The sequence below is a fragment of the Oxyura jamaicensis genome, chromosome 1 (genome assembly GCF_011077185.1).
Source record: "Oxyura jamaicensis isolate SHBP4307 breed ruddy duck chromosome 1, BPBGC_Ojam_1.0, whole genome shotgun sequence".
Lineage (NCBI taxonomy): Eukaryota > Metazoa > Chordata > Aves > Anseriformes > Anatidae > Oxyura > Oxyura jamaicensis.
The window spans coordinates 118,633,372-118,661,283 of NC_048893.1; the positions used below are offsets into that span (position 1 = coordinate 118,633,372).

At 34.4% G+C, this 27,912-nt stretch overlaps 1 protein-coding gene across 10 annotated transcripts in view; it reads left to right on the plus strand.

The window, feature by feature from the left end:
- Positions 1–27,912, plus strand: part of DMD (dystrophin) — a 1,227,136-nt gene that overhangs the window by 814,707 nt on the left and 384,517 nt on the right. For all 10 annotated transcript variants that reach the window (XM_035333326.1, XM_035333348.1, XM_035333385.1 and 7 more), the window contains 3 exons: positions 1,072–1,247; positions 15,005–15,152; positions 16,346–16,495. In XM_035333326.1, the coding sequence (XP_035189217.1) occupies positions 1,072–1,247; positions 15,005–15,152; positions 16,346–16,495 (474 nt within the window). The remainder of the gene's footprint in view (positions 1–1,071; positions 1,248–15,004; positions 15,153–16,345; positions 16,496–27,912) is intronic.

The following is a 27,912-nucleotide window of genomic DNA, read 5'->3' on the forward strand; positions in this document are numbered from 1 at the left end:
TCCCTTCCTCCCTTCCTCCCTTCCTCCCTTCCTCCCTTCCTCCCTTCCTCCCTTCCTCCCTTCCTCCCTTCCTCCCTTCCTCCCCCTCTCTCACTCTCTCTCTCTCTTTCTCTCTCTCTCTCTTTCATTAAATGAACTAACTGGCAACATGAACTAACTAACAACCTATATGATAGATTTTTAATGATAAAAGATATAGAAATGTAAATAAATGAAAATTTAGAAAATGGTCTATCTTGGTTACTTTTTGGTCATTCTGCATTTTGTTCTGTAAACACAGACCATGTAAGAAATAAACTTTCTTACTAGTGTGGTACTTCCCACCCAAAAGGAGGATGAGGAAATGAATTATCAAGCTTCTTGCAATCAGAGAAAAATGCGTTTTATAATGGAATCTGGAGAAGCACTCCAAACAGTTTCACAGAATCACAGAATAGTCTAGGTTGGAAGAGAGCTCCAGATCACCGAGTCCAACCTCTGACCTAACGCTAACAAATCTTCCACTAAACCATATCCCTAAGCTCTACATCTAAATGTCTTTTAAAGACCTCCAGGGATGGTGACTCAACCACTTCCCTGGGCAGCCTATTCCAGTGACTAACAACCCGGTCAGTAAAGAAGTTCTTCCTAATATCCAACCTAAACCTTTCTTTCTTTACATTGCTAATTTGTGTTGATAGGTAATAGGATGTCCAAACAATGTACACTTTAAATTTTAAAATGGTTTATAGGCCACTTAGAAAAAAGTCTGCCTTCAGGGTCTCAGAACTAAATTTGTTCACCTGCTTTTCTTACTAAATGATCTGCAGAATATTTCTGTAATTATCTCTATCAGAAAAGAATACAGGGGGAAAAGTCTAAAAAGATGTAATGAAAGGTGCTTGTTAAAAATAAATAAATAAATAAATAAATAAATAAATAAAATGTTTTCCTGTCTTTGGATTTTTGTATTTGGAATTCAGGGGAGAGCAAAGACTTTCACATCTTTCCATCTGGCCAGGATGTGATGAAGCATTTTGTCTCATGCTTGAATTTTTTTATAAATACGTGTATGTGCTGGGTATTTTGCAGGAGCTTCAGGATGGCATTGGGCGACAGCAAGCTGTTGTCAAAACATTGAATGTAACTGGTGAAGAAATTATTGAGCAGTCATCAACAGCAGATGCTAACGTGCTGAAGGAACAACTGGGAAGTCTGAATACTCGGTGGCAGGAGATCTGCAAACAGCTGGTAGAGAAAAAAAAGAGGTAGGTTAAAAGAGAAAAAAAATATTGTGAAACTGCTTTAGCTATATTAGATTTGCTTCTGACTTAAAAGTTCAAAAGAATTCTCTTTTAATGTTTAGTGTTTTCGTATTCATAAGAAATTGCTAGTAATTGCATTTCACATCTTTGATTGTTTAATTCTTCTTTTCTACTTATTGCTATCAGTGGCCACCACTGCCTTCCATACTCCACATTTTTGTAATTTCAATCCTAACGCTGAACAACAATAAGCAAGCATACATTATTTCTTGATTAAAAGTAGGACAGATTGGAGTTTCATTTCCACAATTTACAGTTGATTTAGCATCTCTCTACTTGATGGTATGTCATTAAAATATATCTCTGTAATACTAATAATACCTTAGCTAATTGATACAGTTAATCCTCCTATAATTCACTTCTCATCTTCAATGCCATTAATATCTGCATTTCATTCAGGCTGGATAAAAAGAATGGATTGATTAATTTAATGTTATTTATAGTCACTTCCAGATCAATTTGGTTTTCTCTTGCAGTCAGAAGAACCTGGAGCATTTGAGTTACAAATAATAACTAGAATGGTTTGGTTTGTTTAAAAAGAGAATGTTCAATTAAAAAAAAAAATAGATATACATTTTTGTTGCTGTTTATGTTAGGTTTTATAAAACCGTATTTTCTAAACCTATATGCCAGGCCTAAATAGACATTTTGCTTTAAAATACAATCATCGGCAAAGCTCTTCAAACTTTTTTTTTTTTTTTTTTTTTTTTTTTAAGCATATTCCTTATTGAGTGCTAGTGGTTTGCTAGGAGGATGAGTAGCGTGCAATAGTTTTGTTACTTCTGGTGCTATTTTTTTGTGGTTTACAGCTGTGGGGGGCAAGCTGTGAAAATGCTCGGGATGGGTAGTGTCCTGAAAGGTTATTGTTGAGTTTAATTATGATTAAATTTTCACTTGGAACTCATTAAAAGCAGAAGGTGCAACGGGTAAGCTACAGCTGTCAGAAGCTGTCCTGGCACTTTAAATGTTTCTTTCTGCTGTATCTCCAGGTGTTGATGGTAATTACACAAGGGAGTCCTTTGCCTTTATTTATTGCCCTAAAAAGCTGTTCTTTTGTACAATTGAAAGCCATCTGTGTTTCTAATCCTTATCTTGTTAAGTAAGTGCTAACACTTACAGAACAATAACACATCATTTTAATAGCCCTGTAAGCTGCTGTGGTAACATTGAAGAGAAAGATTGGTGGTTGAGCTTTGAGAATATAAAAATCTGTCCTTAGTTCTGGTAAACATAGTTATTGTGTTCTACCTCATTTATCAACAGAAACAGGTGTTTCAATGGTGTTTTGACTCGAGGCTGTGTTAGCAGTCTGGAATTTTGGGGCAAATCTTACAGTTTAAGGAAGCCTAGGATCTGTTACATGGGAATAATCCAGTTTTGTTTCCTCAATGAGATATCTTTAAGCATCCATTTACCCACACCCATTCCTCCTTTTCGTCTGTTTGGTTTACTGACTGTTTTGTGATTGGTTTGTTTTCCTCTGGAAAGATACATTGTGTAATATTGAGTGTTGTGGCTGCACAGACCTAGGTTAGTGTATAGATTGTGATACAATGAATACATACGGTGTTGTGCTAAACTGATACAAAAGCCTCTGATGTACTGTGGTGATATACCTGTACGCATCAGAATGGAGGATTTTAAACTTGTGTTCAGTGCCTGGTCTTCCTGGGTATGACAGAGCTGCTGGACCTGCTCCCAGATCTTAGAAGCAAATCCTGCTCTCAGTCTAGCTGTAGCCTCAGACAAGATCCTAGGTGTTTTGTTGTTGTTGTTGTTGTTTTCCCTCCTCTTTTGACTCCCACGGTCTAGATTTTCAAAAGAAACAAATGTTGGTGACATAAATATCTTGTGTGCTCTATCTAGGTCTCATCCCAGGCAGGAAAAGACAAGCACATCTTCTGCACAGCTTTATTGTCATGAGATTTGCATTTCTTTCATGCTGTGACATCTTTCAGTTGTTTGTTATTTGTTCTATTTGGTTTGGGGTTCTTTCTTTTTAGCATCTTTGGGTTCTTTCTTTTTAGCATCTGAATCCTGTTTCACCCCAAATGTCTGCTTTGTACTTAATGAAAAAATTAGGGCAAACAAGAAAGGCTGAAGTGGCCTCTACTTGCTACGTTTGTGCGCCATCACTTCTTGCTCGCTCAGACTTGCTTACCACCACCTATGTGTGTCTTCCTGTATAGGTTTATACAGGAATCATTCTTATGAGACTACTGTTGTGTACATAGAGCTGTGAGAAACAATCTGCAGCCAGTAACACAGGCTCAGGAGAGGATCTCAGTGAAGTAGTATTTTTATTCACAATTACACTGGCAGGCATCCTGCAATCAGAAGCTCAAAGCAAAAGTATGTCTTTATATTCCCTATTACCTGACGCTTAATTCCTCCTTGATTTCCTTAGTGGCTCAATTCACACTGTACAGGTTCACACACTACTCAATACTTATTACTATACCATATATGTACAATTTTATTTGACCAACCTTTAATTTCTTCTTTTTCTTTCCTTTTTTTTGGGAAGTGGGATTTTCCACCGTCCCCTTATCCACTTAAGAGAGTTGCCACTGTTATGCCTGCCCAATCACTTTTTCCATAGCAAAAACACAGCTTTAATTCTCCCACAGTTGAACTGGCTTGCCTGCCACTAGCAATTGCAGTAAAGTGGTGTTCAGCTAAGTCATGTCAAGAAGCATGTACTTTGTCTAATTCTGAGTTATCAGAGGTAGAATTTGAACAGGAGACATGCTTAATATAAAAAACTAACTTTGATATCTCTTTGGCATCTTTATGCATACCTTACTGTTATATAGCTTTCTGTATGTAATTTTTGTTGTTGTCCAAGGGGCGCTACTGGTAGTCCAAAAGATATAGCAGTCATGGCATTGTCTATTGTATGTTTGTATTAAGTAACTGTTGAATGGCAAGTTTAAGTTGTTCAGTATAGTGTAAATTGGGAAAGATCTGTGTGAGTTTAAATATTCTATTTTTCCAGAGGAGTTTTAATATATTATTTTTTGAACTTTGAAGTCTATGTATGTTTGATCATTTTACATTTCTTAATAGTTCCTAAAATCTAAATGTTCAAGGTTAGAAGATTTTTGTGATAATGAGGGGGATTCTAGGATTTTTAAGTCAATTTTGGGAATTAGGGAATTAAACCATTTTTTAAGACCATAATGGAATAAGGTGATATTGAAGAGAGAGTAAACTGGGTAGAATACATTTTCATTTAATAATTTCAAAGAAAAATAAAATTGTTATTAATATTTAGAATCCTCTACAAATCAGAAAACTATAATAGATTTTGTTTTGTTTTTTATAGTCAATTGTTCTTTGAAAGCTGATTCTCAATTGCTTAAACAAAAAAAGTAGATGTCAATTAAAAAGTTTCATTCTACTAGATCTCAATTTCTATTAAATCCCTATTAAATTGGATCTCAAGATATAAAGGAAATGTAATGAAACTAGTAATTGTGTGAATTACAGTAACAAAATCTTAGTGATTTCTAATTCAAGTGTGTTGTTACTAAGCATTATTAAATGGCAAGGAAATTTTGTGATTGCTTACCAAGACTGATTTTATGATTTTGACAAATGTGCACAAATTACAAATGGGGCATAAACAGAAGATAAAAAAAAGGTTAAAGAAGGAAGTAAGAAATCACCATAGATATTTTTGTAAGGCCTAAGAATGTGGGAATTTAGTTGCAGACAGGTGTGTATGGTGACATTTCCAAGTGTGCCAGTGACATTAAGCTCTGTTACATAGTTAAATGCAGAGCTGATAGTGGGAAACTCCAAAACTGAATGGATGGGCAGCAAGTGGCAGATAATCTCCATCACAGACAAATGTGAGGTAATTAATATTTCAGGTAAATGGTCTATGCTGTGCTTAGATGATGCTGAGCTTGCAACTAGCAGTTATAACTCAAGAAAGTGATCTTGCCATCAACACTGGTGTTTGTAGACTCAAAATGGAGAAGCAGCCAAAAAAAAAAAAAAAAAAAAAAAAAAAGGCTTCAAAATTGTGGGTAGCATCAGTGAGGGTACTGAGAACAAAACAAAGTGTTGTTTTGCTGCCATCAAATGTTGTGGTATGTTCACTTTCAGTACTGTGTGCAGGTCTGCTCTCTGCACATCATAAAGGGCATGATAGACTTACAGAAGAGATGGGCCACTAAAATGAGCCAGGGTTTGGAGTGGATGCTCTGTGAGCAGAGACTAAGAAGCTGAGGATCTCCAGTCTGGAGAGGAGTCTCAGGAGGGATATGACCTAGGTTTACAAAATTGAAATAGTGGGTAAACTGAATGTGGAACACGTTGGGGATTTCACTATATTCCCCAATGCCAGGACTAAACGGTAGTTGATAGAACCATAACAGATAGTAAAACCACTTTAGAAGTTACTTCTTTACATTATGGTTTCTGAATTTCTGAGGTTTGCTGGCCACAGAAGGCTGTGGAGGAAGGTATTATGACTCAGCCCCATAACATCTTTTGTCTAATGACAATGGATGCTGGTGTTGTATGAGGTGAATAGACAGAAGAAAGTGGACAGTCTCTTAGCATCTCTTATTAGCAATGTTGGAGGCAAACTGTTGGGTTAAATATTCAGACACACTCACGCACTTCTTATGTTCTGATGTACATGCTCTCTGGGATTGGGGTGGGGGGCATCTACATCCAGATTATTTTTTTTCTTCCCCCCTTTTTTTTTCTTTTCTCAAGGATACACTGTTAAACTACCGGTCTGCTATTTATTCTATATGAGAACATATTCTATATGAGAATATATGACTACATTGATGAATTATATATGACTACATGATATTATATACTACATGAATTATATTATATATATAATATATATATACTATATATTGTATATATAGTATATATATATAATATATATATATAATATAATAATATATAGTATACTATATATTATATACTACATGAATTATATATGACTACATGATAAATTCAGAATGTTTCCTATACCCAACATTAATCCAGTGGTTGTTTGATTTGAAAAGGAAAGATTGATACATGGTATGATTCTGAGAGTTCCAGCATGTTAATCCAGTTTTCATAAATATTTTGGAATAAATATTAAACAATCTGCTGAATAAAAATGGTAAAAATAGATCAAAACCATGGAATTCTATAAATAACCGAAGCTGATTCAGATCACTGGGCACTAATATTAATCTTGGTGGTAGTCTGGCTCATTAAACAAATGTGAATTATTTTGACCATAAAAGGACCACTTAACTAAAAACAGACAAGGAAACAAAACAACTCTCAAATCAATTTGAAGAACGTGTACTGCTTTTCAGTGAAAATAAGCTTTTTTTTTTTTTTTTTTTAATGTTTGTATTATTATTTTTTAAGTTTTAACAGGTCAGATGTTGATCCCAGGCAAAGCATAGACTTAAGGCTGGCTTTGAATCTCCTTTCGTTGATACTGAAGATCAAGAGGTTGTGTTTGAATTATGTTTGTGTAGGATGTTATCTTTCAGTTGCCTTTATCAAACAGTTTCAAAGCTGTAGAAGTTTGAATTCAGTGTTTAATGTTTCTGTATCCTGCAGTCTAATCCATCCAGCTAAGAATTAGATGAGAGTGTAATTTTAGCACATCTAGTCATTTTATCTTACTGCAAACTTCAGAATAGACCAGGCAGTCGAATGAAGTGAAACTTGATTGAAAGCCTGATACACCGATAGTTAGCAAATTGGGAATTTAATTGAGTTTTTGTTAGCACTTCAAGCAGCAGCAAAGTTTAAGAGTTTGGAGAAGTTTGAGTTTGTGCTCTGGAACAGTGCTAAAGAAAAAGGGAGATTTTTGGAGATAGGGAACTTGCAATAGCTCCTTGAATAGATGCTACTACTAACCATAGACAAGAGAAGGTGAAAAAAAATCTGTTTCTTCCTCTTCATACTCCAGCAATCATATTGACAATCAAATCTTATAAACTGCACCATCAGAAGCTTTCTCAGCCTTTTTGTCCACTGCCACATAATACCATAATATGGCATCAGGCCATATTATTCTGTTCATGTTGCATCATGTAGCTGGGACACATGAGATTTGGAGGCAGAGCCTTGCCATCAGGCACTTTTGGGCCCAGGAATTAGATTTCTTAGCTGTTTCAGCTGTAATCTGTATTTAGTTTATGTATTCATCACAATCTGATGTGTTTTTTTTGTTGTTGTTGTTGTTTGTTTGTTTTCAAATTGGGTTGAATGGAAGAGAATTTTTCATTATTTTAGCTGCAATATATTTGCACTTTTAATGAGCTTGAACCTGCAGACTGCCTATTCAGATCTCTGTTCAAGCAAGTTTGAAGTACTTACTGAAAGAGTGGCAGAACAAAGGCTATTTACCAGAATACCTTCAAATCCTTTTCTGAGTATAAATATACAAACTTTCTGTTCTAAGTCAACAATAGTTACTATAAAGCATACTTTTTAATAGTTTTGATACCTTACATTCATTAAAGTGTTTTTTGTTTTGTTTTGTTTTCTTTTTTTTGCCACGTTTCCTTCACCTGAGCACTACGTATATGGAAGGCTGTAATTAGTTTTTCACTGCAATTTAAAAGCTGGTTTACAGATTAAAAAAGTTTGTGACAGTGAAATCAATAAATATATTTTTTCTTTCCAACATAAAATTAGTTACATACTGATTTTTCTTTCTTTTTTTTTTTTTTTTTTAGATTTTTTGCATTATTTCAGCAGAAAAATATCACTAGTATAAATTTACATTCTGTTTACATGTTGTGTTGTAGCTAAACTTGCTGCTGGTTAGTATTTACATTTGGCTTTCCTGAAATTTCTGTGATATTTTTAATTTCAATTATTTTTTAAAGCTCCTTACCTAAATGCAGCACATTTGCGCATTCCCTAGAGAAAGGAAGAAAATTCATTCTCTCTTGGTAAATATTTTCACTAAACTGCCAACTTACTATTTTGGTGGCTTTTTAAATTCTCAGTAGTAGCCACTAAGTGGACTAATCCCTTATCTTAGAAACACCATAAATAACAAAATCAACAGCTGAACATTTAAAAACAAACTAACAACATCAACAAAAAAATCACCACTTGGACATTATTGAAGTGCAACGGACAAGTCATAAGCAAATGCAGATCTGTTTTACTCCTGTGACTGCATGTGTTCTGTCTCTAGCTGACACCTCCCAGATAAGTCCAACATCACATGTGCAGCTAAAACTGTAAATGTCTGGTGTGGTGTGTTTACAAACTATATGGGTTGCTATGGTATTGGTATCACATTATTGATTATGAACAAAACCCATGAGCTGCAATATGGATTTCATATAGCTTCTAGATACCATAATCAAAAAAAAAATAAGATTACTTGAAACAGGAAATTAATGTTTATGTAATAGTTAACCATTATAACTAAGGATTAATAATAGTAAAAAATGTACCAAGGGTATTTTGCAGACTGTCATAAGAATTTTTTATTGATTCCATATAATACTGTTAGGAAAACTAGCTCCTTTATTTAATTTAATTTACTACCTAACGTTTAAATACTGAATATACTGACTATGTGAGCTTCCAGAAGCCAAATGTATATAGAATTTGTATAAGCATCTGTGCAGTCAGAATAGTTGACCAAGGCGTTTCTATGAGTTTAGAAATACAAATAGAAAGCTGTGGTAACATGCCAGAGAATAGTCACGTAGAAGACCAAAAGTTACATATGAAATTCTATTCTTCTCTAAGCTGAGAATTTTCTATCAACCAAGGTGGGTTATGTTTCAGTATTAAATAGATCGTTTGCTAACTGTGAATTAGTTTATAAGTTGTTTGGGGAACTTAGGTGTGATTTTAAAAGATAGTTAGTGATGTATATCTAACAGCATGCAGATCTGTGCTGGAGATGAATCTGCCTTGCTCCTTAGGTCCAGCTGCTGGAATTACATCCTTACTCATCTGCTTAACCAGCAAGATGTGCTCCCAATTGCTTTCTTGAGAGCTGCTCTGTATGTGGTGGTGGACAACTGGTGGCTCATGCTCCTTGTTCCTGTTTGTTTAGGCTCAAATTTGGAAGTCTGTAACAACCTACTGTTAATTTGTCATTGCAGTCATGAATTTAAACACTTAGAAATTACAGGTATCAGTTGCTCCAAATGTAATTATGGTGGTAGAAATCAGCTTGTTCAAAAGCTGCAAGCAGTCATCGTGTTATAACTTTTTATGTGAGTAACTTGTTCAGCATTAGCTGAATAAATAAATAAATAGCTGAATAAGAGTGCTTTATTTTTGTGGCTTACATAATATGATACTTGTCATGCAGGATGTTATTTATAACAGATGTAATGTTCTAGCAGGCCATGAGCAAATTGTGAAGTAAATTATGAAGTGCACCTGCAGCTTCCATTAATTGCAATGGACCCTTTAATTACTATCCCACATACTCTTCATGACTGGGATAAAAAGACAGGCCTTTATGGAACACTTTTTTTTGGGTCTGATTTCTGAAATCCTTCTGTGCTCATATACATGAGCACATATGAGGGAACATGAGTCAGAGTGACGGTGCACAATGCTTAACACATGTACATTTCCTAGACGAGCAATGAGTTGTTTGTTCAGAGCAGCCAGTTACCCTGTTACCCTGTGACCCATCCCAGGCAGGGCCAGGGGTCTGGCTGGCCCTGGGGCTGAAAGGGAGGAAGGCCAGGTTCATTTTGTGCCCTTCCTGCTTCCTCTCTCTGGTCCTGTCCCACTCGTAGAGGTGCCTGTTGGTGCCTGCAGGCGTGAGCGCAGTGCCCTGACCTGGTTCTGTCCCACCAGATTGGGTACATGCAGCTTGTTACTACATAACAGGGGTAAACATAGATCTGATGACTGTTTAGTTATATATTTATATATATATATATATATATAACGTATATATATTATATATATATATAATATATATACATATATATATATACGTATATATATAATATATACGTATATTACGTATAACATAAATATGCATATATAACAAATCATAAATTTACAATAAAAGTATATAACAAAACTGTTTGAACCTATGTATGGCATGGAGTTACCCTGTCTCAGTTTGCTACAATGGTACTCCAGCGCTGCTAAAGACTGGAAGAACAAATTGCAAACTAAGTCTCATCTACACCGCATCTTAATGAATCAGGTTTGCTTATGGCTTTACAGTATGAACAATTCTTGTAAGAAGCCCCATCTAGCAAGCTTTCCTCCTCAGAGCAAATTAATGTTACTTCTGTGAGAAACCTGCTATGGCCAAACTTGAATTTAAATGGTTTAAATTCAGTTACCTAGCTGATCAAATAATTATTTATAATAAACTGCAATAATAATAATAATAATAAAATATTTTAAAAAATACAATAGTAACATGCATGGCAAAATTCAATACAGTTAAATAAATGATCTTCTAAATGAACATCTTATTTTATTTTTATATATATATTATCAATAACATCATGGATTTCATTTAAAAATAGATATTTTCTCTTTTACAGTTACAGTGTAACAGAAAACGTAACACAGAGCTGTTCTTGTAGGCAACAGTATGTTTACAAGTTGCAGTGTTAGTTTCTGAAAGTTCCTAAAAATATTGCCAAGAAGTTTTTGCCACAGGAAAATATAGTGCATGTTGGTATCCAGAGTCCAGCTGTGTCAGTGCGTCTTTTCTCTAGCAATATAAGGAAATCTCAGTCTTTAGAGTGTAATTTTTCTGTTGCAAAATAAATAAATACAATAAACTTATATAAACTTATAACCATAAAAAAAGGTTTTGCCTAAATAGCTTAAATTAGGAGGTGGGTGGAGATGGGAATGCAACTTAAAGAAGGGTAGAAAGCACAGCATCTCTATGCCTTTCTCCCAAGAGCTGCTGATCCCACGAGGCGGTGGCTGCCTGTACAAACTGCAGAGCCTTATCTCACTGTGTGGATGCAGATCTCCAGGGACCTTTATTCTGTTGGGAAATGCCTTCACTGCTCCCCTCTGCGCATCTTTCAAACTCTTAGATGTGTGGTTTTAGCCAAAAGTAATAAGTGGTTTGATGTTTGTCAGTTCTTATTTTCTGGAATTTTCTTAAACCTCTTGGGCTTTTCCAGCAAGCCAGTTTTATTTAGTCTTTTTATGCCTCTGCAGTGTATAATTCTGCTTAAAGACCTTCTCTCTCAAGCCTTGGAAATCTGGGCTCAAAGTTACCTGTTTGGCTCTGAAAATTTTACTTCTGAATTTCTTTGGGCTGTGGAGTACCATTTAATTCAATTCCACATCTAGTAGAATTATGAAATATAGATTGCAGATTTCGAGTTTTTGTACTTTAGTACGGTGTACGTGAACGAGAATCCCTTCTCTGCCCATCTGAGCTGGGAAAAAACTGTTTTAAATTCTCCTGGTTTTTACTAATCTTCTTTACACAAACTGGGTATATTTATTATGGTTATATGCATGATTTATTATTGAACTTAAAAATACTTAGCATTTTGCACTTTCTGTATAAATAGTTTTTTTTTTTTATCCATAATCACTGCAATTCAATTTTCTGAAAATATTATTAAGAATATTTATAATTTGCAACCAGTATTTCAAGAGCTTAGTGTTGTTTTTTTTTTTGTTTTGTTTTGTTTTTTTCCTTTATCTAAATGCATTGAATTGACTCAGGAAATAAAACACCTAGTACTTAATTGTAGGTAGAGAGTTTCAAATATCTCGTTCAGTGTTATCGCTGCTACATGCTTAAATTCTACAAAAATCATTGAACTTGAATGCAAACAAAGAAACATTGCTTCATATTTTAGATGTTAGAGAACATCTTTAAACTGTACTATAAAGAAAAAAAAAAGCCTTGAAAGTGTGAGTTATTTATTTATAATTATTTGGAAAAAACAATGTAAAATAATGTAAAATCTTATAGTAAGATTTTTCATATCCCGTATCCCATAACTTCATATCATGTTGAAATTACTACTTTCTTAGTTATTTTGACCATGAAAGAAATGATAGATTTAGAGCAAAAGTTGGAGATATTTTCTTAAAGTTTTTGATACTTGTAAATAGAACTAAAACACTTTTCACAAACATCTTTGTTGTGATGTCTTTTTGCCTGCATTTTGCCATCCAGGAAAGACACCCAGAGACTGTCAAATACGTGGTGGCTATTGTATTTTCTAGGTCATCTTAATATGTTGTATGTTTAATGTATCCAGACTGGAGGATGTAGCATCTAGATGGTGAAGTCTGGTGAAGAGTATTGTCCTTGGTACTTTACACTGATTTTTAGTCTACTATTTCAGAGTGGGGTTTGTAGAGCCTGTAGAGTGTTTAATCATCCAGTATAGCACTTCTCATCTTATGAGGGTATCTTGTTAAGGAAAAACACTAAATACCAATAAGATGGAAGGCAGGTTAATTTCATTAGTACTTGCTAATTTGGGAGTTGTGTAAAATAATAGTTGAATTACATTCAACCAATATGCTGCTGTATTTGTTTTGTGTATATATATATATATATATATATATATATAACATTATACAAACAATAATTATATATTTATAACATAAATTTAATAATTATTTATATATTTTATAATAGTCAGTATTCCAACAGCATGATTTTTTCCCTCCTCAGATATCTTCACCTGTAACAATTTCTTGCTTATAATGTGAAGTCAGATGAAATTTTTGCTATGAAATGAAATTTAATTCAACTGATAAGTTTATGCTCCTCTTCCCTACTAGAATTTTCCCAGTTGACCAAAACAGAATTCTCCCACTTTACTTTGTAGTCAAGGATGTTATTTGAAAGGAATTTTACAAATTTAGCAATTCTTTTTTTTTTTTTTTTGGCTGTGAAAATTACAGAGGAAAAAAGTTGTATAAGATCTCATTGATAAGCTTGGACTTCTTAATATATGGAGCACTATTTGGGAGTTTTGGATGTACAAATTGCATTGAGAGATATTGATTGTTGGAAATTTCTATATGTCTGTTCTTCTTGAATAAAAACTTTCCATCTGTAGTTTCTAATCTGTTTCTCAGACAGTCATGTAGGTGTGTCAAGCAACAATTGTTTTCAGTATTTTTGTGTTAGGTAATGTGAAGCTGACACTTTTTATTGATTCTCTTTTGCCTGAAGCTTATTTGTGTATCTTTTCTAAAGAGTTCTTTGCTCAAATCAGCCATTAGAAAACATAATTTCCTAATAATAATAAAAATATGTAAATAACCTATTTTATAAATAAAAGATGGCATAGTTTAAAATAGGTTTCATTGCCTCTGAATTCTCAGTGTTCTGTGGGCAATGACCTTGTGCTCAGTCCTGAGAAGTGGCAAATATGGGAGACCAGAGAAAGTTAAAGACATTTTCATTGCATTACTGCCTTTTTTTTTCTTTTAACATTCAAAAATAATATATTAACAGTGATGACCTGATTCTCTTCTAAAAACAGTAATGCAGCCTCTTATTATGCATAAGAAATTGCCTGATTTTTCAAACTCAGTTGGATTTAAAAATAATAATAATAATAATAATTTGTTTCTGCATCTTCTGCTTTGATCATAAGTAATCTTTAAGTAACATATTATTTAATCTTCCCATACAGGGAAGACTCAGTGTAACCTTAGTTTTGTGAATAATCTTGGAGAATAAATTCTAAGTGATTTATTGTAACATAATTTGTCTCCTTCAGAAGAGATCCATTCCTAATGTTAGTCCCAAAGGGTTCAGGTTCTGCCAACACTCTTCCCTGCTGCCCTTGAAATTGTTTTCATACATATCTTGATACCTTTGGGAAACTTAGGCACAAAATCGTACATCTCCATAAATCCATACAGTCATGGTGTAAGAAGTCTTATCTGATTTTAGCCACCTGCAATGGTTATGTTTTAGTTGCTAATCTGGATTCCCTTTAATTAAAGAAAAAGCCTGTAAGGCAAAATGTCTCTCTTCCTATTGGAATCATTTAAGATGAAACCATGTGCCACACCCTAGAAGTGACAGCTTGTATTCAATGAAGAAAACCTGGGTGAGAGGATCAACAGCTGAGTTCTAGATACAGGATTTATCTCACCTAATCTTAGATGTCTGTTTTGTCTGTCCTATTCCTTCATAGGGACTACAGACCTGACATACTTTTTGTGGACTGGACTGGAATGCTTTACACAAAGTACACTGCACAGTCACCAAAATATATGTTTGTACAATGTATCCAAATGGGTTTCAGTGGCACTTTCCACAGATCCATTTTAGTGAAACTTTGGTGCTAGAAATTTCTGATACTGGGCTTCCATGCTGTTAGTTCAGTCAAAAATCTGGGCTGAATTATGAACAATTCTTCGTCTGTGTGCATTTGCTCTCTGCAATATCTGGAAGCCTGATTTGGTGAGGTTTCAAATTATGACTTGCATATTTCTTTTCAAATGTATTTGAAACAATATATTTAAATAATACCACAAAAAAGGTCTGATAATTTTAGCATGGAAAAATCTATGGCACAATTTTAAAAAGAATTAATATAATTTATATTTTATATAAATGTTAATATAAGAAATTGTTTTCCCTAATCTTTTTGTAAGTATGGATGAGCATTTCAACATAAAAACAAACAAACAAAAAAAAAAAAACACCACATGGAAACGTTAATTTCATGTTTTTATTACAGGATAGAGGAAGAAAAGAATATTTTATCAGAATTTCAAGAAGACTTGAACAAGTTGATTTTATGGTTAGAAGAAACGGAGAGCATCATTGCTATTCCCCTTGAACCAGGGAATGAAGACCAGTTAAGAGACTGTCTTGGCAAAGTAAAGGTATTATGAGCTTTATTCTTACTGTTTTCTTAATTTATCATTTTCTTAATTCATCAGTTATCTACACTGAAGAACATTAAATGCAATTTAACAAAACCTGAGAAAAAATAAAAACAATGCTTTAGTAAAATCTTTCTTCAAGTTCCTTTCTAAGTAGACAGAAATAGGATAAATAGTAGTGCATGGTATTTGAGGAAATGAAGACTTAATCATGTGCTGGGTTTACACCTCTCACTATTTAGTATAAGACATCTGTGAACTGAACAGAGAATTTGTGAGGCTTTGCCTCCATAGCCAAGGATTTCAGAATGAAGGCAAAGATGCAATTGTATGGGATGTTAAATGCATCTTAACATTTCAAGACATGATTACAGGTTGGAAGTTTAAGCTGATTATTTAGATCCATGAATTTCCCACTTCTTATTTATATACAAATATTTTCCAAATGTAGCATTTCCAAGGAATAAGTAGTCCAAAATTAAAGGTGCTAGCATTTTTATTATTATTTGTAGCTCATTTTTACATTCCTTCTTTTCTTTTGGAGCTACACAAGAGAATATATTCTGATGCAGCTAAGAATATTGCACTGTGGCTTATTTAATACCTGCTTGATTGTGTTGATATATCTTTTAGTTGCATTATCCTTACTTGATATATCAAGTTACTTTGATAGCTTGCAGTAACTCCATACATGATGGAGAAGTGGTACATTTAGATGATGTCTTGTTTTCTTTGTCTTTACTTGATTTTTCTATGAGTATATATGAAATCTTAATTATGAGGTTGGACTGGAGGGCTTTTCACCACATATTGTCTGGGTGATTGTGTTCACAGCACAGAACATGTAAAAGCCCTTCTCCAATGTGGGCTTTAATATGATTTTTACCATACTGAAAGATTATTAATATCTGTATACATGAACTAATGAGTATCCAGAGGTGGAAATTGATCAAACAACAGTGATCAATATCCTGAGAAACACCTTATTTGGTTGTTTTTCTCTCGCTGTAGGCTTGATCCACTAATGTGGTTTCTTTTGGGGGTTTCTGCCCTTCTATATTCAGAAAACCATGGCTATTTTGTCTTGAATTGAGTTTATTCCTTTAGCTGATAGACAAATCAATAAGGGTGAAGATAAGAGAGCTGAAAATTCTACCACAGTTCATCTTAACTGCTGTATTTGTCTGTTCCAGTTAAGAGTTGAAGAGCTGCTGCCACACAAGGGAATACTGAAACGTTTAAATGAATCAGGTGGAATAGTGCTTGGAAGTGCATCACTGGACCCAGACAGAAAACATAAGCTTGAGAGTACACTGAAGGAGGCTAACCATCGCTTGGTAAAGGTTAGACATATTAGTGATGTAACTGTGATATGAAATTTTAATCTGCAGCAAATATTTGCATTATGTATTTTCTCTTATGTATTATTTTTCTCTGGATGAACCTGCAGAGACATTTGTATACATAATGAACCTGTGGAAGAAAAATGTGTACAATATACTGCTGTGAGAAACAGTAACAACACAAGATCATGAGTGCCTGAAGCGATGTTGCATCCAAATTAACTCCCTAAATTACAGGTCTACTGCTTAAGGGCAGAATGCAGAGCATCATTTTTGTAGCCTGGTTGTTTTAAGGGTACAGCAAATATTCCAATTTTGTGACTCAGGTGTATGAGAGGCAGTAGCAAATAGCTTACTGCTTTTCTAGAAACACTTCCTAGTTCTCTCCTCTCCCCAACACTGGGGTAGAAGCTGCAACTACTGATTCATGTTCTACCATGCTTCTTCCAACCATGAGTTTTGAGTTCTGATTTCAATGTAGCAAAATCCCACTCATTTTGCTTTCTAGGATCTCCATACTAATGGAGAGAAGTAAGGTAGGATTGTGTTGTTCTTTATTGTTGAAGTAGCATGTTTTTGTGTTGGAAACTGTTGACAACAAATAGTAGATGTGGTTCAAGAGTGCTCTCCATACAAACCTTATGTAGCAGAAAAGGTAGAAAGCATTATCTAAAGGACCACCACACAAAGTATGGATTAGTCAGGTCAGGACAGGTCAATGTAGAATCTAGAAAATGCAGCTGAAGGATTTCCCCGGAGACTGATAGCACAGTCATCTGGATGCTGGGGGGGGGGGGGGGGGGGTGATTATCTGGGGTTATCTATGAAAAGAAAAGGAGATAAAATGGATCTTCTTCTGAGCACCTTACTGAAAAGACAAGCTACAGTTTCTGGTCAAGAATTCTGTCTTTTTGTTTCAACTGTGTTCACATAATTGATATTTCAAGTACATTCCTGGTAAATAAACAGGAATTTATCTGATGTGGAATTCTCATTAGTTTCTTCTATTTAACAGAAACAGTCTGGCAAGTTTCAGATTGTTAGCTAATGGCTCAAGCAAAAATGAATAATATTGATCACATTCATAAAATTGGAGTTGGGTACGTAAATCATTATTTAGGTGCTTGGACAGAAGAATCTCTTTCTCTACAGAATGGTTTTTGGAAATCAATGCGTATAAAAGAATTCAGAACACTTCAAGATCAGAACTAGTGCTGTTTACTAGCTGATAAAAGGATATATGTGGCTGAATTTAAGAACCATGATTTGAATATCTGTGAATATTAAAAAAATCATTACCCTTCAGGCAAAAATATGTGTGGTGGTGGTTGTTGTTGTTGTTTGTTGTGTTGGTTTTTTGTTTGCTTTTATTTTTAAGTAAAATAGCACTAACATTCTAAGAAAAATTAATTTGTCTGTGTATGAAAGTCATATCTAAGAACTTATGTACTTCCACTTTCTGCTTGCTAATAGAGAAAATATACAGGTTACTTGTCATAGGCAGAGCAACCCAAATAACTATGAATGCTGTTGAAAGTATTGGGTTTGTTTGAAATATGGTGGACAAAGTGAATTATTCTCTTTACAAGCTGCAACAGGCCTAAGTAATGATTCTGGCAAGACATTAAGCTTGGAATTTACCAGGTGAAAACTTCATTTATAGCTAAAAGGGACTTAAACCATGAACACTGAACTTTTCTTTGTGGTCATTACTGAACTGTACTATTTCAATTTCAGTTGTCTACCTATGGAGATATATAAAACAAAATAGTGCTCGCTCTACCTTAGTTGCTGAATTTAAAGGATGTGAAAAATGCAATTTTATTCTTTAATAAACAGAAAATGAGTTTGAAAATAATGACATTCAAATCCTTACATAATAAGTGAGATTTTAAAATATTTCTCTGAAGGTGTCCTGTTTCTCAGATGATCTTGAAAGGTTGACATAAAAAAAAAAAAAAAAAAAAAAAAAAAGCTTTTTTTGGCTTTCCGTCATTAGATTTGTCCCAATAAGAATGAAAATATTAAATATTTTCATCTTTCTTCTCATTTTCTGCCTTCTTTTGGAAATTGAAGGGGATTTTTTTCTTTTCTTTTACATAGCACTCAGTGCTTGTGTAGGAAAACAGATTAGTTTTTATGTTGCTGAAGGAATTAATTTTGTTATTTTTATCTATGGAACAATAGGGTCTGTAACAAAAATTAGGAGTCATGGAAAGTCAGCAGACTTGACTGAAGGAAGACAATATGTGTCCCTCTGTTAAGCACTAAAAAAAAAAAAGGAAAAAAAAAAAAGGAAAAAAAAAAAAAAAAACACAAGACCAACCCACACAGATTTTATTGTGAGTCAAACCTCACAGCTCTGGCACTTCTATATTAGGCAATCTTCAGTAGGTCACTGTAGCAGGATGGTTCTGGTAGTTGTTTTAATGAGGATATATTTTTCCTGTTCCTCAAAGCCCAGTGGGCAAGCCTCATCAGCACAGAGATTCCTCTGGGGCTTCTCTGTCCCTCCATTACCATCTAAGAGTATATCTTAAGCTTGAATCCTTTGTTTCCAGCTATTTGTTTTGTTTTCTGGCATCTGTGCTACGAAGGAATGTGTAACAATCTACTGTTTCTGATTATCTCATCTTGCAGGATGATATGATGTTCAAAATACAAAATGTACTTGTCAGTTACATAAATAACATAAGGTAGCTCCTTATCTGGTATATGCTGGAGTAATTCTGTTTACTTTAGAGAAGCTGTGACAATTGAAAATTACCAGTTGAAAATGTAGCCAAATATCTCATAAGTTTATGACAAATTTTTGTTTTGCTTTGATCTGTCAAACGGTGGACAGGGCGACAACACTGTGAGTTTTAACCTTCAAGGTGATATATTTGAAATAAGTCATGTTCAAACCTTCTTTAGAGTCAAAGAAACGGTTACCCTACAGCAATGGAAATAAGCCGAGAAAAGAAATTGAGTATGAAAGGAATTGCAGTCACATAAAAGAAGCTTTTTTTTTTCTTTTGCTTCAGTATTGTCTTTGCTTTTAGGTGTTTATATCACGTGCTGATGACCTTGAGAATAGATACATGAAGAGTTTTTCTTTCTTTACATAGTCATAAATTTTAAATGACATTTCTTCAGACACCTTTATTGAATAGCGATTCTAATAGGGTGCCACCTCAGATACAGTTTAAGCAGAGAATGAAGATTAAAGTCCACATTTGAAAGCATGACTTTTAAATTCTAGCCTGGTTTTACTTATTATACCCTCTCCAAAACCAGTATTTCTTGTAAAAATGAAAATAACTGTCTTTGTGAAGTCTTAATAATATGAAAAATGAAGTGTTTTATAACCATTTTTATGTCTTCACATCAAGAATTTTCATTTATTTTCAAAGCTCAAAGTATCTTCTGCTGTGATAGCCAAGTAAGCTAACCACCTAGCGCTTCAAAGCATACAAAAAGGGTACTAGGCACTGGAGTTTGTGATGAATTCAGTTCTTGTCATATACCACCTGCCAGGGCATATAACAGATCTGTAATGTGTTTCTTACCTTTTAGTGTGCAGTAAATGGATTGATAGATTAGGTCTGAGACCAGTGAACCATGAAATCAGAGGTTTGCTGGAAGGAGTTTATTACTCTTTAATAATATTCTTGGTCTGGTGTCAGCCAAGAGGGATGAGCTAGATTATCCAAAAGTAAGCTGGATGCCAAAATCAGCATTCTTCTCATTTATCCACCTTAGTCTTCACAATATCTACTGTATGTATTATGAAGGTTATTATAAGTGCCTGATGGAGACATTTTGTTTAGCTGCCTTTTAATTTGTCTGCTACCATTAGAACTAATTACTAGACACTGAAGAGACCATTTCACTGTTTACTGCCACAGCAAATCAATTTGTTGTGCTATATAGACAAAAAAGAAATTGGAGTGGAGTGACATGGCTATAACTTGTGAACATTTTCTGTACCACCAGGAGAAGTATAGGTCTTCTCAGCTTGGTTGACCAAGTGCAGAGAAAAACAGATGGACCTAGATAGTGCAGGAAGACAAAGTCATAACAAGGTTATAGTTCATGTAGCTTGCCTTGAGTAGTAATTATTCACAGATTACTTGTGATGACATCAAATTTTCAGCATGTTATTGCAACTTAGTTTCAGTTTGCAGTTGAAACTACTACAATTGCTACTATTATTGTTTGTGGGATGGTTGGGAAGGGATCTATGAAAATAAATGCTACAGTTTGATTTTGGTGCTTTTGATTTGAAATGAGATTAAAGCATTTGTAGCCTAATAAGAATGTCTGTTTTATTTCTAATTTCCAAGCAGGTAAAAAAGCCCTTTTCTTTTCAGTTATTTTAAGCTACATACACTGAAGTTTTTTTCTGGCTATATCGATTTAAAACTATTGAGATTCTTAGCTATTTTGGATACAATGGATTGCATGTGTTATAGAAGACAGACCACATTAGGAATTGGGCCCTATAGCCTACTTGATAAAGACATTTTTAGTCATTTTAATGACTTCAGACATCTTTTTTTTCCACTTTACATGCTATACTGTAAGTCAACCTAATGACCACTGTCAAAAAGAACTGGAGACTATCGTAAGACATAAGGAAACAGGAGACATCTGTTTGTTAGTTTTCTGAAGTTTAGTTAGATGAAGTCATTTAAGGAGGTGTGTCATTATAGCTCTATGAATGTCCACAATCAGTGTAAGTGTAGATGGAAGAAAATGAAATGGTTTATCGTAGACTGTAAGATTTTATTATTTGTCATCTGTAAAAGAAAAGATGATAGCAAATCAGGCTTATACTAACAAATCAATTCTAATCTGATATAAGGTTAAAATTTGGGTGCAGTGTTTTTTAAATCTGGAAAATCAGTGCTAATATTCTGCCACATTTAAAAAGAACCTGAATAACCTGTACTAATTTTGGATTTGACTCAAAAGAAAATACAAGTGAGATTCCAATGAGGTAAATGTTGCTGTGCTAGGATACTCGCTGATTTTTTTTGACAATTCTTTTACAAGAACTGCATTTTACAATATTAAAAAAATAATAATAATAATAATCAGGGATTTAATATAATTGCTGCCTTTTCAGTTTAAATTCTATTTTTTCATTTTTCTTACAAAAGGTCTCAAGTCTTTTAGCTTTGTAGCTCTTTTTTGTCATTCAAGGTATTAGTGGAAGACACATAGTTGTTGCAGCCAATAAAACTTTGAGGCAAAGGTATTTTACAAACAAAACGTAGCATCCTCCCCACACATGATAAAACACTGAATAAATAGATGCAGTAGCACAGCATCAGAAAAAGGATTTTTTTAGTGCTGTAAATCCCTTATAGATGGTATATTTGGGTAAGGTACTTTACAGAGACCATTTTTATCTTGTCATTTCCCACAGTCTGGAAATGACAAGAAAGTTGTTTAAATTTCCAGCTGCTCTATTTTCCTATGAGCACACCCCTATCTCATAGGAATATTGTAAAAATAAATTACTTGGTGATATTGCAACATTCTGAAGGTTTAAAATGTTGTAAAAGTTGTTAGTAGCACTGTTTTATGTTAAATCTGGAGTCCTGCAGAGAAATATGATTGTTCTCTTTTTATTAATAACACCATCAATTTTCTTTCTCTTGTTAATTATTAATAAATATTCTCCTACTACAGTATGCTTTTTACTCTCATTTGAAACAATCATTCTGAAGTCCCTTCAAGGAAAAAGTTATGATGTTCAAAATGTTTTTTCAGCAGTCAGGCAATAATTACACCATATCAAGGGCTTTTGTGACATTCTACTGAATATTTGTTCTTAATTTCCATTGAGACAAGTTTTTAAGTACATTTAGAAGAGTTAAGATCCTTTGTTCTTTATACAGACTAGATTCTAGCTTTATTTGTTTTACCTTACTTTTAGTTTTCCAGATGTGCTTTAAGCCTAAAAATAAATGACAGCAAACATAATAATTTTAAACAGTCAAATATAGCTAAGTTGGAGGTTCATCATGGTACTATTTGTGTATTTCAGTCCATGACATTCATCAACAGGGAAAAAGTTACAGAAAAAGAAAGAATTGCTTACAAGAAAATATCGCGCATTTTCTAATGAGTTTCTTGTGGCATTTATAAAAATAGTATATCTTGGTTGTCTGTTGAGTGTCCTCTGTTCTCCTTCCTTCATTCTTCACAGTCACCCCAACAGCTACGCTGTTGATCCCAGTCATTCCGTATTTACTGTATTAGTTGTTCCTGTGATTCACAGAATTTCTAACACCCGGTCTCAGAAGATGAGACGAGGATTTGTATGATTTCATAATCTCCCACACTTGACGTGAAAGAGGTTCAACAAATTCTGCAAGGGTTGGGTGTTTGGGTAGAATGCAATTGTTCTCTTATTTTTTGAAGTTTCCACAACATATGTTACTAGTAAGGTCTCTCTGTGCTACAGCATTTATCTTGTTAAATTCCAGCATACATAAATAGCAGTTTTCTATATAAAACAGTAGTGAGGAACACATGGTTTTACTTTCTTACCTATAAACTTACAAAGCATCTATGAATATAATTTGTGATGTGGTGATGTTTCTAGAGGTAGTAAAAGCTAACCATCTTGTACAAATCTTACACTTCTACATAAGAAAACCTTCAACAGTCCTACTTAGCATGCTCTTTTATTCTAATACATCTTTACTCGTGTTATCAAAAGACAAAAAGCTGGCTTAGCTTCCTCAAAAGAGATAATAACCACTAGAGTGTTTTTAATAAATATTTTGAGAACTCCTGATGCATCATTAGTATTATTATTTTTGTAAAGCTATCAAAACTTGCCAGAGCTAGTGAACAGTTTTATTTTTACCCAGAAATTTATATTAGTTATATAGAAAATGTGAGATAAATATTTTCTCACTTTACAAAGTTCTTCCTTTTCTCTGATTGTTTTGTAGCATTAAAGTAGTACAGCATTTGAGCTGGAGGTTGGATATGATTTTGGAAAATTCATTTTCTGCTATGATATAAAATGCATCTCAATTTCTTTTCAAGCATTTACATGTTGGGGTTTTGCATTGAAAAGTCCAACATGCTACTGCTCTTCTTTTCTATTGCTGCACTTCCTAAAAAACATAAACCAACCGTTCTAAAAATGAAATGAAACAAACCAACCAAACAAACAACCTATCAAATGTCTCAAATAACTAAGGTGATTGGCTCTCTGAGGAATTTTGGTGTAATGTAACATCTAAAATATTCTGGTTAAATTAAGTTCTTACTTGTTGCACTTGAAGACCTGACTGGAATGGTAGATAGCTCTTTTTCTTCCCAAGAAGTTAGTTTACCTGTTGTATCACTCATCACTGCTAACCAAAATGTGTAGCAAAACTTCTCTTCATTAATTATGACCTCAGAACAGTAGGAAAATCTGCAGTATTTGTTTTTGTAAGTATGCATGAACAGGATCAATAAAGGATTTTCAAACTTGTTTTTACTTCTGATTGCAGTAAAGATTGAGGTCAGCTGGGTCTGTGCTGATTTACCTCACTCCTTAAAACTAATCAGTACAGTGATAGAAGCCATCCCCGTTTGACATGTCTTGATGAGTCAGCAGACTGTTCATAAAGTCATAGAATATGCTGAATTGGAAGGGTCCCACAAGGTTTGATTTCACCTCCTGGCTCCACACAGAACCACCCAAAAATCAGACCATATGTCTGAGAGTGTTGTTCAAATGCTTCTTGAACTCCAGCGGGCTTGGTGCAGTGACCACTTCCCCGGGGAGCCTGTTCCAGTGCCTGACCACCCTCTCAGTGAAGAGCCTTTTTCTAACACCCAGTCTGAACCTCCCCTGTTGCAGCTTTGTGCCATTTCCTTGGGTTTGATCGTTGGTCACCAGAGAGAAGAGATCAGCAAGCTGATCTCTGTTGAAGTTGAGATATTCTACACCTATTTCCCTCAGGATCCCTTATCATTTAGTCTACTCTGTAATCTTCTTCTGACGTTCTTTTTGAATTAATATATCTATTCATCATCAAAAGGGCAAGTCTCTATTTTTGTCACTCCGAAGTGGCCAAGGTTTGGGGACAAGTGGCTGGAAGACAGCTGTGTAGGGGTTACTGGGGGTGCTGTTTGACAGTAGGCTCAACGTGAGCCAGCAGTGCAGCCAAGAGTGCAAACCACATTTTTGGGTGCACTGAACACAGCATAGTCACAGTCAAGAGCTGTGATTCTCCCACTGTATTTAATGTTGGTGCAGCCTCACCTTGAATATTGTGTACAGTTCTGGGCTCCACAGTATAAAAATGCTATTAAGATATTTGAATACATCCATAGGAGGACCTTAAAGCTAGTTAAAAGGATGCAAACATCTTGTGAGGAGAGGCTGAGGGCACTTGGGTTGTCTAGTCTGGAGAAGAGGAAGCTCAGAGGTGACCTCATTGCTCTCTACAATTGTTTGAGGAGATGAACCTCAGAGATAGGCATCGATCTCTGCTCCATGGTATCTGATGATAGAGCACATGGGAATGACACAAAGTTGCACCAGGCTGGAAAATGGAAAAATTGAGTTTAGGCTGGACAATGGAAAAAATTATTTACCGTGAGGGTGGTCAAACACTGGAACAGGCTTCCTAGTGAGGCGGTTGATGCCCCATGCCTGACAGTGTTCAAAAGGCATTTGGATAATGCCCTCAGAAACACACTTTAATTTTTGGATAGCCCAAGTGGTCAAGTAGTCAGACTCAATCATCTCTGTAGGTCCCTTCCAACTATTGTATTCTGTCCTGCTCTATGCTATGCTATGCTATTCAAGCAATATTTACAATAGGGACCACTTAGGTAACATATAGCAAATTCAAAGGTATTTTGTAATTGCTTGAGCCTAGTCACTGTCATTATCTGGAAAATAATATTTTAAATGGTTTTAGAATAAATAAACTTAAATTTCAAGTGAGGATGAACTAGGTTATATAGACTTCACAAATTTAATAAATATGCACAGGATATGTAGGAAGTAAACATTTATATTTAGTTTTATACTAATATTTGTGTTTGGGATATGAATCTGGAATATATTTATCATATATATAAGAAGTTATGCTAAGTACTTTGAATATAAAAAGTGTGTTTTGTAAAGACGTTTGTGCTGACAGTTTATATTGAAGTAGTATTGATTTGATTGAAATACCTGATTTCAAATAAAGCATTTTAAGCAAATCCTATGACACGTTTCTGCACTACAATAATCACATATGTAAGAGACATTGCACATGTGGTGACCAGTGATTCACATACTCTCATGTAGCAATGAAGCACTCATGGTGATTTGGACTTCTAAACTTCAGTTCCCAGCAGACCCTCCAGATCTTTCATGCATTTCTGTCAAGGAATACTGTATGGATCTAAAATCAAAGTTTTGCTATTTGCTGCTTATAAAGTAAAGTTTGTAGGTTTATTTAGGTCTTTTTGTATGGCAACATGCCTATATAATTAATATTTCACAAACAAAATAGTCTGAAATAGCCTTAAAGGTAAACCTCCCCTTTCTTCTTTCCTTGCCTTTTGTTGGCCATTTTTCTCAGAATTTAAAAAACATCTTTTAGAAAATTCAGCATCGCTATTACACAAAGAATTGCCTGTTTTTATGATACTGAATTTAATTATACATTGAGCACTGTATCTAAGGTCACTCCCACACTCTCAACTTTTCTGTTAATTGCATGTTTCTTAAAAAGTTATCACCTCCCTCAAAGTGCTAAACAGATGTTTCTTGAAAATCAACTGATAATGAAATCAAACTAATTGTTGTTGTTGTTGTTGTTGTTGTTTTCTATCAGTCAAGTTAGCTCAGTAGTTGCCAGGCAGGATCATTCACTAGAATTCAAGTACCAACATATTTTTATTTTTTCTACAATTTTTAATAGAATAAAATTTTCATTGCTAGGAAATGCCATAAATAGGTCTGTTATATTTTCAAATATCTGTAGACAAAATTCCATTCCATTGAAAATTATCTATGCTGTGCAAAGATAATGCAAAAGATACCCGTTTGTTTATTGTGGAAATATAATATGGTTTATCTGTACATTAATTATAGAACATATTTGTCTTATACCAGAAAGTGCTGTTTCATATTGGTCTTATTGCTGTGTTACAAATCTTAGTTCCAATTATATCCATTTCCTCTACCAAGCAAAATACCAATCTTTTGTTGTTGTTCCTATAGAGGACTCTGAGCAAACCCAGTAATGATACTAAGTTTATAGAATGTATTTTATGTAGTTTATAGAATGTATTTACTAACGGTACTACATGTTGTATAAATATTTGTAATATGTTTCATTGCAGTGCCTTTTGGCTTCATTTTGCTTGTCAGGCATTTTGGCAGATGACAGTTTTTAGAAAGTTCGTGGCAGTTTTTGGAAGCTCCTCTCAGATGTAGGCAGCAAAATGGAAGAAAGTATTGTGTCCTTAATTAGCTATTGACTGATTGCCACTGTGAGCTGATTACACATGGAAGTCAAGCTTTCAGTACTGGGCATGGTCTTGAAAGTAAAGCAATCAGATAACATAATTCTTAAAAAGGAGGGCTGCAGAAAAGGGTGATGAGACACAACAGCAGGCAAGAAGGACTCTGTCAAAAGGAATGACCAAAAGTGGAGATAGGACTACTATGTTCAGTTTGCCAAGCTGTGAGAAGAGGTTGGTCTTCATGTGGTATGATAAGCTGTCTGACCCAGAGTAACGTGTTGCTCTGAGAAACCACAGCAGTACATCCAGCTCTCTGCTGAGCAGTACTGTGGCCTGCCATATTCTCTTCTCCCTCTTTGCCTCCCAATATATAAATCAGGCTCCACTTCCCATGGGAAGAAAACTTTGACTGACAGCTTTGAGGTAACCGATTAGGCAGAACACCAATACTATGTTGTTTTTGTTTGTTTGTTTGTTTGTTAGTTTTTGTCTTGTTTCAGAAGATCCTTCATTAAGAGTGGCTGCAGGAATCATATTGTAAACCTTTTATGGTTTCTGGAATTGAGTATGGGACAAAGAAATTTTATTTTTGGGATAAATAAAATAAAGTTGTGGACTAGATTTTTCAACAAAGATTTAGGTGGAGGGTCTTGTGCTCAGAAAATGCCCTTATCAAAGGAAGATCACTGAGTACACAACAGAATGAGTATCAGTTAGTTATAAATATTAAAGCATATAGATATTCAGATGATTGTGATATAAATCATCATATTACCATGTAAGAAAAACAAAAAAAATAATTGGGTTGGAGGGATATGTTTGTCTTTTTTAAAAAAAAAAAAAAAAAAAAAAAAAAAAAAAAAAAAAAAAAACAAGACAGCCAGAAGCCAGATGAAGCAGAAAAATATTTGGTGCATTGCATTTGTGGATTACTTTAGTCATCT